Source organism: Schistocerca nitens, chromosome 1 (genome assembly GCF_023898315.1).
Source record: "Schistocerca nitens isolate TAMUIC-IGC-003100 chromosome 1, iqSchNite1.1, whole genome shotgun sequence".
NCBI lineage: Eukaryota > Metazoa > Arthropoda > Insecta > Orthoptera > Acrididae > Schistocerca > Schistocerca nitens.
In genome coordinates this window covers 172,295,962-172,308,936 of record NC_064614.1, presented here as the reverse complement: position 1 = coordinate 172,308,936, position 12,975 = coordinate 172,295,962, and the positions used below count along the sequence as shown (strand labels likewise).

Sequence of the window (12,975 nt, the reverse complement as noted above, 5' to 3'; positions counted from 1 at the left end):
TTTTGTTATAAAGTCATACATTCATGCTAAAATGCTGAATCCACAAAAAGTGTACCGTCAGCTAAAAAAATTCATAAATATTTATCCTCAAACTTTGTCATGTTTGCTACAGGCATTCTGGCCCACTCTATTTATGTATGTGATGTCACACTGTAATGGAACTGATCAGTGCTCCTATTTCTCTGTCTCTTGTATCATAGAATATGATACTCACCTTGAATTTATGACGCAGTCCAAGGTAAATTATTTCTGCTATTAAAAAAAAATTAAAATAGAACTGACATATCCTGTATAAGAATAATGCAAGATTCATTTTCAATTTAATTTTAAATCATAATTATAATTTAAAATTATTGTCATTTTTCTTATTTTTATGATTTATTCTGAAAAAAAAGTTAACAAGAAGCAGTTAATTGTATGAGACTCTTAGGATATAAAAGACTGAACTGCATCTTCATGTATTTTTGTTGTTGACTAGTATGTAACAAGTAGTATGGAGTCTGTAAGTAATGGAGCAGTCAGTTGTATGATGCATTATGGTGTGAGCTGCTGGGCTGTAAATTTGATTGGTTTTGTCTGAAAAATCTGGTTACTGTTTATCTCCTGTGGAAGTTTAACTAGGGGAAAACGGAGAAAATAAAAGATCTGATGAAAAACAAGTGGAAGTTGTGTGCAAATTATATTATTGAAAATAATCACACCCAGGACATATGAACATCATTTTTTACCGTGAAACACATGAATTTACAAGCAAAATATTCATTAAGGAACATCAAGAAACAGATACTGATATCTTATCCTTCATGTCATAATTAGTTGCACATACATACACAAGTAAGCTAAAAAAGTTCACACATTTTGAACATAGTTTCTTGTCAGTAGTTTATGTGACGTTAGAGAGGAGGGTGTCTCAGCATTGCCTGTGTTATTGACCTAATGGACCTACACATGGTGGAACTGGCCCTGCCCCATTTCTCCCTCTCACTTTTAGCTCCACTTGCCGCATGCCCACCCTATCCCCCTCACACCTTCTCAAGTCATTCACAGCACTCTATTAAAATGAAGCAGCGAATCACTGCTTAGTACTTTACGGACCCTTAAAATGTAAAATCCAGTCATAATGCATCCATCTCGATCCTGCTCAAAAGTATCTGCATGCTCTGAATTTTTTGCATCATGTTAAAAAAATTACATTTCATCAGAGCTGCAGAAATTGGTGACTTGTCAGATTTATTTCTTCTTCTTTTTCTTCCTCTTTTTTATCGATATTCAACAGAAGTTATCCAAATAAGTACATAAATGATATAACTTACAGTATTTTTGGCTGTGCGTAGTAGTATGAAAATGCTCTGAAACATATATTTTTGTGCCACATTCAACCAAAAACTATGTAAATGGTGTAACTTGCAGTATTTCAGAGTACTTTACAGGATACTTGAGAGTATCCAACTCTGAACTTTTTGCTCCGTATCCAAAAATATTTATCCAAAAATTACATAAAGCAGCACTTGCATGTGTGCAAAGTTTGATTTCTGGTCAAGTCACAACAAAATCTCAGTTTTATTATATTCCACATCTAAAGTGTAGTCAAGTATCACAAGACAAGCAGGCAGGCAGGCATAAGCGAGACTAAACTCACTGACCGAGTGTTTTGCTAGTTCCAACACATCCTGTCTCACTGATATCCAAGCACTGTAATATGAACTGCATTCAGTATTATAAAACAAACATGCCAATCTAACTTCAAACTTACAGGAGACTTGTTGGCAAGAGTAAACAATTTAATCCTCACATCAAAAACTTGTCTCTAAAACTGATATCAAAGTCAGTCAAACATTATTGTGACCACCATATCTGAATTAATTATTTTCCACATCAGTAATGTCTGTCAAGTGTGACAATGTTAATTCAATATTTAAAATAACTGAAAAAATATGTCAGCAATGTAAAAAATAACAATATTTACATCAAGTACCTGTACCACAATGTTATTGTGGTAGAGGTCTGTTGGCATTTTACTCCTTGCACACTCCACTAGACAGCATCCATCTCTCTCACCATCCATACACTGCTATCCATTCCCCTTCCCTGTCCCCTCAAGATTGCTGCTTGCATATCATGTGATAGCTGCATCCCAGCCTGAGAGGCGGTCGTGTGTGCATGAGATGTGCTTGCTTGCATGTGTGAATGGTATGTGTCTCTCTTTTACTGATGAAGGCTGTGGCTGAAAGCTCTATGTAAGTGTCTTTTAAGTGTGCCTGTCTGCTTTTTAACGTGTCTTCTTTACAGTCAGTAGCAATCTGCCTTTTCCTATATTGTTGATATTAAATACATTTAAATACCTAAAAATTGATTGCATAATGCACACTACAAATCTAACTTAGAGCCTAAAGTGCACTTGTCAAAGAGAATTAGAAAAGTAAACAACATTATTCCCATGTCAAAAACTTGCCCAATATCAAAGTCAGTTAAACATTATAGCAATCCCATGCTGAAGAATAAACTTCTTCTTGTAGTTCAAAACATTTTTAAAATGCTATTAGACAGTGGAAACTTAGTGGCAAAGCAGGAAAGTGAACTATATTCCTTTCAATCCCTCTGTAATATTTTATAATGTTGTTCCCTGGAAAGTTTACTATGACACATAAATCAGATAGATGATGAGGGAGTCAGCTAATGAGGAAAACTGTATTGATTTCTTTCCCTCTGTACTGCAAGGGAAAGTCAAAAAGTAAAGGGACTATTGAGAAAAGGAATATTTAATCTAATGATGGAAAACTGAAACATAAATTATTTTTCTACATAACCTCCCTGTGCTTCAACAAAATTTGGCCAAATGTTATCTTGCTGCAGGATGACACCACAGTTTTCTGCAGTGTTTGGATCTGATTGCAGGTTTCAGTTTAGTTTACAACATATCACAATAGTTCTCACTGTTCACTGTATTGCCTGTTGGAGTGAAATGAACAGCTACCACATCTTCCATGTCCCAGAATAGTGTTAGCATTATCTCACCAGCTGATGGCTGATGTTTAAATTTCTTAACTTCTGGTATTGATGGGTGTTTCTAGTTCATGATGATGCACCGACATTTCATCTACAGTTAAGATTTTCTGTAAAAATCCAGCTCTCTCGCATTGATGAAAGGCCAAATGTTTACAAGAGTTGTCCATCCTTTGTGCCTTATACTGCACTGACAATTCCTTTGGTATGCATGTTGAACATACTTTCTGAAGATTTAGACTGTTGTGTAAGATAGAATACACTGAACCATGACTGAAAGCTAAAATCTTGGGGATTTTGTCAACTGTGATTCATCATTTTTCCATCACCATACCGTCAATGACTTAAAAATTGTCCTCAGTTGTTGACATCTATGGTCCGCCTGATCTTTCCTCATCACAAATAGAAGTTCTTTCCACTTTGAAGTGCTCTATCCATTTGTAGATCATAATCTCCACAGGTTTAATACCTTCTGCAAAAACAAAAGCAAATCACTGCCCTCATTTCCTCCTCTGCACAGATCGACAATGGAGCCATCTGCTACAACACAGTGACTAACACAGGAATAACAGTGACACATCAGACAGAATTGTTGCAGACAACAATACTTCAGCTCTGGATACTAGCAGTGTACCAAGCCCTGCAACAAGAAACTGCAAAAGTCCCATCACTTTTTGACTCCCCCCCATAAATGTGGGCTTTTCAAAAAGCATCAGACCTTATTTTTTATTGTTGAAATCAGCAGTCACATCAGGGTATACATGCTCTTGATGTTTGTAGGCATATGTTGTACACAAACCTGTTCCCCCCCCCCCCCCCCCCCCATGAATGCAGAAACAACCAGCCACTGAATTATTTTATTTCTTCAATCTACGCAAATGGAAATTATCACTGTAACATGGTTTAAGTACATGTCATAAGGGTCATATAGTACTGCCATAAACATGTTAAATCATTCGAAATGTAAATGCAAACATGTAATCTTTCAACAATGCAGAAGACAAGTGTTGTGTGATCAAACACACATAATATATTATGAGATTTTATTTCTCTCATTTCTGTTACAGTTCTATATTCTTATAAGCAGATGTAATGCCCATTACATGTATACAGTCTTTGAAAATGAAGCTATAGCTCCAAAACATGTTGCAGAGTAATTATAAAATAAATATATTGTAAAACTTCCTTGCAAATCAGTACTGTGCAACTGACTGGGACATGAACCCAGGGCCTTTGCCTTTTGTGGGCAAGTGCTCTATCGACTGAGCTATCTAAGCATAATCCATGTCCCATCCTCACAGCTTTACTTCCACCACTACCTCAGCTCACGTTTTCAAAATTTTATGTATATTGTCCTGCATAACTTGTGGGAGTAGTATCCCTAGAAGAAAGAAGACTGTGGAGAGGTGGCTTAGCCACAGCCTGGGGATTATTTCCAGATTAGAGTTTCACTCTGTACTGGAGTGTATGCTGATATAAAACTTCTTGGTGGATTAAAAGTAAGTTCCAGATAAGGACTCAAACCTGGGACATTAGCCTTTTGCAAGAAAGGTCCCAGTCCCAGTCTGGCACACAATTTTAATCTGCCAGGAAGTTCCATATCAGTGCACACTCTACTGCAGAATCGAAGTTCATTCTGAGAAAATATTATTACTGAAGACACAATATTATTAGTTAATACTGCCCTAACATGCAAGTTACAATCCCAGACAGGCCATGATATAATGTCTGTTAATAATGTTGGACTAATTTTGCCAGCACACGTCTACATCTACATCTATATTCTGCAAACCACTGTACCGTGCATGGCAGAGGGTACATCACATTGTACCAGTTATTAGGGTTTCTTCCTGTTCTAATCACATATGGAGCACAGAAAGATTGATTGTTTGAATGCCTCTGTGTGTGCACAAATTATTCTAATGTTTTTCTGATTGCCCCCATGTAAGCAATATGTAGGGGGCTGTAGTAGATTCCTAGAGTAATCATTTAAAGCAAGTTCTTGAAACTTTGTCAACAGATTTTCTTGGGATCACTTACATCTAGCTTCAAAAGTCTTCCAGTTCACTTCCTTCAGAATCTCTGTGACATTCTCTCACAGATTAAACAAAGCTGTGACCATTTGTGCTGCCCCTCTATATATACCTTCAATATCTGCTGTTAGTTCTATCTGGTATGTGTCCCACACACTTGAGCAATATTCTAGAGCCAGTCACATGAGTAATTTGTAAGCAATCTCCTTTACAGAGTGACTGCACTTCCCCAGTATTCTACCAGTAAACCGAAGTCTACCACCTGCTTTACCCACGACTGAACCTATGCGATCATTCCATTTTAAATCCCTACAAAGTGTTACACCCAGGTATTTGTATGAGTTATCCAACACCAACAGTGACTCACTGATACTATAGTCATAGAATACTATGTTTTTTTCATCTTGTGAAGTACAGAATTTTATATTTCTGAACATTTAGAGTAAGTTGCCAATCTCTGCACCACATTGATATCTCATCAAGATCTGACTGAATATTTACATAGCTTCTTGAAGATAGCCAGAAGATTCTGCACTGAAATATTAAGGCAGTAAGTTATTGACATCCTGCATTTCACCCAAAATTTTATGGAACAACATTATTTCACATATTTTACCTGTCACCAATGAAAATGTTAGCTTAGCCACACTGGATCACACCAGTGACATGTGGTACTAGAGCACAAGAAAAGTCTATACCTTACAGTCACATATTACTGTAAAAGTAAACCCCTTTTTTCAAAATAAAACTTCTAAAAGCTAAATATTCAAAGTAGTTCACTAAACTACCTGAAAAATACAACAATGAGTAACTACTTAGAAAACTTTATTTATGCAAAAATCAAACAATAGAAACACCAAGTAGGAATATCAACAACGTAGGAGAAGACAGTTCGCTACTTACTGTAGAGAAAACATGTCAAGTTGCAGACAGGCAAGATTAAAAGACACAAAGAGTGTCTGAAACTTGACGTGTCTTCTTTATGGTAAGCAGCAATCTATCTTTTCCCACATTGTTGTTATTTACGCAAAGATTTGGTCTAGTTTTTCACCCATCTTTAGTTGGCATAGTACAGCTTTTATCTTCATTATCAATATATTTATGTTGACTGTATTTTGAAAGTTTTAGTTGCCTATATCCTGTACTTCCTTGTTTCAAATTTATGTGCATATCATACACACTTTTATATACACTGATATTTGGATGCAGTGCAGCCTTCACAATGTGCCAGACTTCACCAAAATGTAACTAATCAGCCCTTCTCAATTGTTCATGTTATATCCATTATTAAGCAGACACCGTTGTTCTAAACATAATTAACACATTTCTGACTCTTACTATGAACTAAACTTTATGATCTATAACACTTATTTCTACCAAATTACCTCATCTTGATGGCGCCACACAGCCATGTGGAGAATATCTGTAAGCTCATCCTTTCTGCAAGATGATAAAGTGACTCCACCCTCTATTAGTTCCCTCAATGCCTAAAAAATCATAAACATTAAAAAGATATAAGTAAAGTGTAAAGAAAATACTTGTCTTCTTTATTAGTTCATTCATATATAAAGTTCCATAAATTCCATAATGAATGACAGCCTGCAGGACTGTGGATACAGTCAGTGTATACATTAACAAGCAAAAGCTTACTGCCTTTATCAGAAAAAGAGAAACACACACCATTCATACACACAAGCAAGCACACCTCACCCACCAACTCCAGCAGCTAGGGCCAAAATGCAGAAAGTAGCAATCAGTCTTCTCCTACATTCTTAAAATTTTGGTCTGCATCTTTGCTACTCACAGAGGTCATAGAAAATTCTTCCCACCTGTATTCAAATTTAATTCAACATGTTTTCCCAGTCATGTTATCATAGCTTTCCATTGAGGTAGCAGCTGCATTTTATGTTTGTTTGTGTTGTAAAAACAAGACAGTGACAAACATTCATAAGGGACTGCAGAACTTTACATTGACGATGCTGTTGACTCCAGTACAATTAGTCATTGGACAAGCAGATTATCTGGTGAATATTCAAGAAATCCTGCATGATAGCAGACCAAGCACTGCACAGATTCGTGAGAATGTGTAGCATATTCACAATATGATTTTGGCTGACAAATGCATAATAGTGACTGAACTGGCAATCTGAGTGGGACTAGGAGAAGCAGGACAAGATTTGAAGATGCTATGAAGGCTGCTAAATAGTAACTCAAATGTGCTGCTCCTGACTTCTATCATGCCAGTATATAGCCCTTTGTTCCAGGATGTTACAAATATCAAAGACATGGAAAATAAATTGGATGTTTAAAAAAATATTGTGAATTTGTTTTGGAGTGACTCTCACATGATGAGTGTGAATTGACTCACACTGACAGTTAAGGAATTATGGTTAGAGTACTTTATATGTTTATATATATATATTAGGACAAAAACAGTTACAGTAAAAAAAGCCAGTGCTCCTCCTTTTAGCCTATTCAGATAGTGTTTTAGTCTAATATTAAAAAAATACTTTAAGTAACTTCACACAGAATGCTATTACATGTCTGAAGCTTGCAAAACCCATACAATAATAACATTACAATTAAGTAAAATTTACATAACTGAATCCAAATGTAATGATACGAGGGTATTTCGGAATGTAAAGATACATCGTACGCCAGAGGAACAGAAGAGTTTTGGTTAGCAAGTTGGCAACACTGGTGTTAACCTTGAACTGTTAGCTTTCTCCTCGCGGTCATTCGGCAGTTGAACGTTGCTTCTGGTTGGAGTAGGTCGTGTTTAAAATGGCTGCACCGATTCAGAATCCCGCCAAATGCGAAGTGCGCTCCATCATACATTTTCTTTATGGAAAAGGTCAGCAACCAGCGGATATTCACAAAGAAATTGTTTCTGTTTATGGGAACATTATGAATCAACAAAATGTAATGAAATGGTGATGTCATTTCTCTGAAGGTAGGACCGATGTTCATGACGAACAAAGAACAGGTCAGCCATCTGTGATATATGATGCCCTTCTTCAGAGAATGGAGGAAGCAATTCGTGCGAATAGATGTCTCACATTGAAACAATTGCATCAGATCATACCGGACGTGTCAAAGACAACTCTTTATGACGTTGTGACTATCAAGTTAGGGTAAAGAAATTGTGTGCACACTGGGTTCCAAAACTCATAACAGAGGAACACAAAAAGAAAGGATGGGCTTTGCACTCGACTTCCTCACACACTATGATGAAGCAGGTGATGAGTTACTTGATCACATTGTGACAGGTGACGAGACGTGGGTTTATCACCATACACCTGAATCCAAGCAACAATCAATGAAATGGTGCCATTTGAATTCACTAAAAGCCAAGAAATGCAAAACGTTGATTTCAGTGAAGAAAATCATGGATTCTGTTTTTTGGGACAGACAAGGCATTCTTCTGTTGGAATTTATGCCTCCTGGAACTACATTAATGCTGCTGCATATTGCCAGACTTTGAAAAGTCTTCGAAGGGCAATTCGAAACAAATGCAGGGGAATGCTGACAAGTGGAGTCCGCTTGCTTCATTACAATGCTCGGCCTCACACAGCGCTCATAACCAAAACACTACTCAAACAATTCAAATGGGATGTATTAGTCTATCTGCCATACAGCCTGGACCTTGTGCCCACCGACTTCCATGTCTTCCGTTACCTTAAGTCACATCCTGGTGGAAAATCATTCCATGACGATGAAGTGATCTAAGATGAAGTTGAAATGTGGTTCCGACAACAGGCGGCAACCTTCTATGACTGTGGGATACAAAAGCTTGTGCACTGAGTTAACAAATGTTTGGATAACGGGGGCGATTATGTCGAAAAATAACAAATAATCCAGTTAATAAGATGTAACTGATGTTTTCCAAATAAATGTTATATTTAAGGACTGCAAGCCATTGTATCTTTACTTTTCGAAATGCCCTCATACATTGTACAAGGCGGGGCTTGTAATTTATGCTGTTACTCTGTTTTTCAATGTGTATGATTATATATATACAATACTGAAGGTTTGTAATTACAGTACATCTGTAATTATATATGTGTGTAATAACATATAAAAGGCAATGTCTGTTCTGCTGGCAAATAAATGTACTGATTCTTCTCCTATGTTGCTTTTCAGTTTTCAGCCTGACATATCTTGGCAAACTCTTATAGACTGCTGCACCAGATTATAAAACTCCGTCATGAATCGAGGATAGGTATGCATAGTCTATATGGAATACTTGGACATTAGTTTTTACTTGTAGTGTTGTATTTGTGAATTCTACAGTTCCTAAATTCTCTTGTTTTACTAACCACAAACACAGCCAGTGAGGATATGTATTGGCTTGCAAGTGTAACAATCTTTAGGTCCCTGGAGAGGCTTCTGCAAAATGTGGTCAGAGGATGAATGGGACAGGTCTTGCATGAAAAACATGCAATTCCATCCCACTTATCCTCACACCACCACCTACTCCAGTCCATTACAAGCGTCATCCATCACATCGAAGGCAGGGTTATTTGTGAAACCTGTCATGTGACCTACAAGCTAAGCAGCAACCACTGTGCTGCATTCTACATGGGCACCATGGCCAAAAAGCTGTCTGTTCGTGTGAGTTACCACTGGCAAACTGTGGCCAAGGACAGCTGGATAACCCAGTTGCTGAGCATGCTGCCCAACACAATGTTAATCAATTCAATGACTGCTTCACAGCCTGCACCATCTGGATCCTTTTCTATCAACAGCAGCTTTTCTGAACTGCATAGGTGGGAACTCTCCCTGCAATATATCCTATGTTCCCATAACCCCCCTGGCCCAAACCTTCATTAGTCACTGTCCTTCACCTACCTATCCTGTTCCCTGCTCCCACTCCAGCACTACACAGCTTTCTATTCCACCATCACACTCACAGTCATTTTACTTCTCTTCTTCCTGTCCTCCCACACCACCCCATCTAACCTCTTGATCATACCTAGCTGCCCTACCCTGTCTCCATCACATCCCTGTATACTCCCACAAACAACACTTTACCATCTACCACTCCTAATCTGATATTCCTCCCCTTCCCTGCTCCAGCTTCCTCCTTACCTCCAACATCCAGATAGCTTCTCCCATCATACACAGTGCAGTTGCCTGCAGTCCGGCCTCAGCAGCCAGAAACACTCATCATATGCGTGCGGCCAGAGACAGTCATCATGTATGTGTGAGTTGTGCTTGTGTGAATGTGTGCTCATGTTGTCTGTTTTAGAGGAAGGCATTTTGACTGATAGCTCACTTCTTTAGGAGTCTCTTTGTTGTGTCTGTCTGCATCTCAATATCCCCACTATATGGCAAGTAGCAAAGTATCTTTTTCATAATTCTATCACAATTCCATCCTGAATTTTCCATTGTTTAAAATACCCAAGTGGAAGATTAAAACATGGGTGGATAACAAAATGCATAAGAATGTCATGTAATATTAAGAGGATACCATATGAGCAAAGAATTATCACCAGTGTTTCAAATTTCCACAGCTGCATTAAGCTGTAACAGACAATCCTAAGAAAAGTAATTTATACAGTTAAGTAACTGCACAGTAACAAGTACGTACGTGAATCCGCCAATCAATATAAGGCCATGTAGAACACTGTCAGGGAAACACTGAAAAGGAGTAACAATCAGACCAACTGGAATACATATGCTATAGCGATAATACTGTTGCAGGTACAACAGAAATACGGAATACATTTATCTACACTTCATGAGCTTTGCTCACAGCCTATCATCTGGGTGTATATTCCATTCAAAAATATTGACAATAAAAGGCACAGCATTCACAAAATCATTTTTTGAACCTGTATCCAAACATGAAGTTCTGAAAATTATCAGGCTAATGAAAGAGTCCTATGCTTTTGGCACAGATGGATTATTCATCTTCATAATAAAAATGGTTGACCTCCAAATTTCTGAATCATTATGTGACACTATCAACAACTTCCTTTATACTGGCATTTTCCCTAAGGCTTTCAAGATGGCCAAGATAGTTCCCATACTCAAAGAGACAGGTGGCATTAACAATTATCTGCATATTACCATCATATAAAGCTTCTCTAAAATCCTTGAAAAAGTTACCAACATACATTCAATCACATTTCTTGAAAGCAACTACTTTTTACTTGAAAATCAGTTTGGCTTTAGGAGAAACAAATCAATAAGTGAAGTGATTTTCATTTTTGCACACTATAAGTGTATTTAATGAGAAACACTATTCCTCTTGGTTCATTATGCATCTCATAAAAGCTTTTCATTTGTAGATCACTCATTGCTGTTACATAAGCCAGAAGAAGTCTACAATGAGTGGTTCTGCTCATATGTCTCCAACAGGAAACAGCTGGTTGAACTCACAACACAAGAAGCAAGGGAAATTCGTTTGGAGGAAGCATTAGTAACCCACACTATCTGACAGGGCCCTAGAGCCTCTCCTCTTTTTTCCTATATATCAATGAACTACCAAAAATCTTACTATCCACAGTTCCTGTCTCGTTTGCTGATGATACAACTCTGTTCTTCCAGAACACCTCACTGGAGCTTTTCAGAAGTGACATAAGTGACAGCAGTGTACTTGCTATATAACAATAAGAGTAAAGCAGCCCTCACAGAACAACGGAAGCCACACAGAGCCAATATCTCCTCATAATGCAGTAAAAGAGTAAGTACATGGAATAAAATTTCTTGGACTGTGGATAGACAGTTCTGTACAATGGATTTTGGGCAAAGATAACCTACTTAAAGAAAGTGTGGCTTTTGTTATGCCTTATGAGTACTCCATCAAAACTGTGACTTAATTACTGCAAATCAGTTTATTTTGCTATAGTGCATCCAGTTATATTTTGAAACACACCTTTCTGCAGCTAGTCAAACACAAATACTTTATTGTTACAGAAAAGAACCTTAAAGATAATGGGAAAGGTAGCACTTCACACAGTTGCCATACCAATATTCAAGGCATTAAATATTTTACTTGCTCTGTGCATTTATATTCTTGAGACAGTCACTTCCCCACCTATAAATTTAAGTGAGGAATTCTGTGGGAAGGGAAGGGGGGGTGGGGGGGTGGGGGGGGGGGGGGCATTGTAGTGATGTAATGCAATCAAACCCTAAACAATACATTTCAACATTTGGAATCTACAATGTACCTGAAAAAGATGAAGAATTATCAACCTATTAACAACTATTATACATTCATGCTCATAAATTAAGGATAATGCTGATACATGGTGAAACAACACTCTGGTGGGCGGTTTGTGGGTTTAAATCACCTCGGGATATAACCATGTGGTGTATTTGACCTGTGGTCATCACACGCCGGCACTGGCAGCAGTCCACATATGCAAAGGTGTATTGGTGCTTGTCAGAGTATGGTGCGAGTAAGTGTGCAGACATTTTCAGACATGCTAACGGTGACTGTGTGTTGAAAATGGTTTAAAGAACACATATTGATGACGTTATGAGGGGTAGAATACTAGGGCGACTGGAGGCTGGTCAAACACAGCAGGTCATAGCACGGGCCCTCTGTGTGTCACAAAGTATGATCTCAAGATTATGGCAACAATTCCAGCAGACAGGAAATGTGTCCAGGTACTACAGTACGGGATGCCCACAGTGTACAACACCACAAGAAGACCGATATCTCACCATCAGTGCCCACAGACGGCCATGGAGTACTGCAGGTAGCCTTGCTTGGGACCTTACCGCAGCCACTGGAACAGTTGTCTCCAGACACACAGTCTACAGACGACTTAAAGGCATGGTTTATTCACCCGGAGACCTGCAAGGTGCATTCCACTGACCCATGGCCACAGGAGAGCCTGGTGTCAAGAATGTGGGCATTGGACATTGTAACAGTGGTCCCAGGTTGTGTTCATGGACAAGTCCAGGTATATTCTGAACAGTGATT

At 38.1% G+C, this 12,975-nt stretch overlaps 1 protein-coding gene across 1 annotated transcript in view; it reads right to left on the bottom strand.

Moving 5' to 3' along the window:
- LOC126244783 (serine/threonine-protein phosphatase 6 regulatory ankyrin repeat subunit B-like) overlaps positions 1 to 12,975 on the bottom strand; it is a 285,876-nt gene that overhangs the window by 109,361 nt on the left and 163,540 nt on the right. The window contains exon 7 of the mRNA XM_049948266.1: positions 6,422 to 6,523. Coding sequence (XP_049804223.1) covers positions 6,422 to 6,523 — 102 coding nt within the window. The remainder of the gene's footprint in view (positions 1 to 6,421; positions 6,524 to 12,975) is intronic.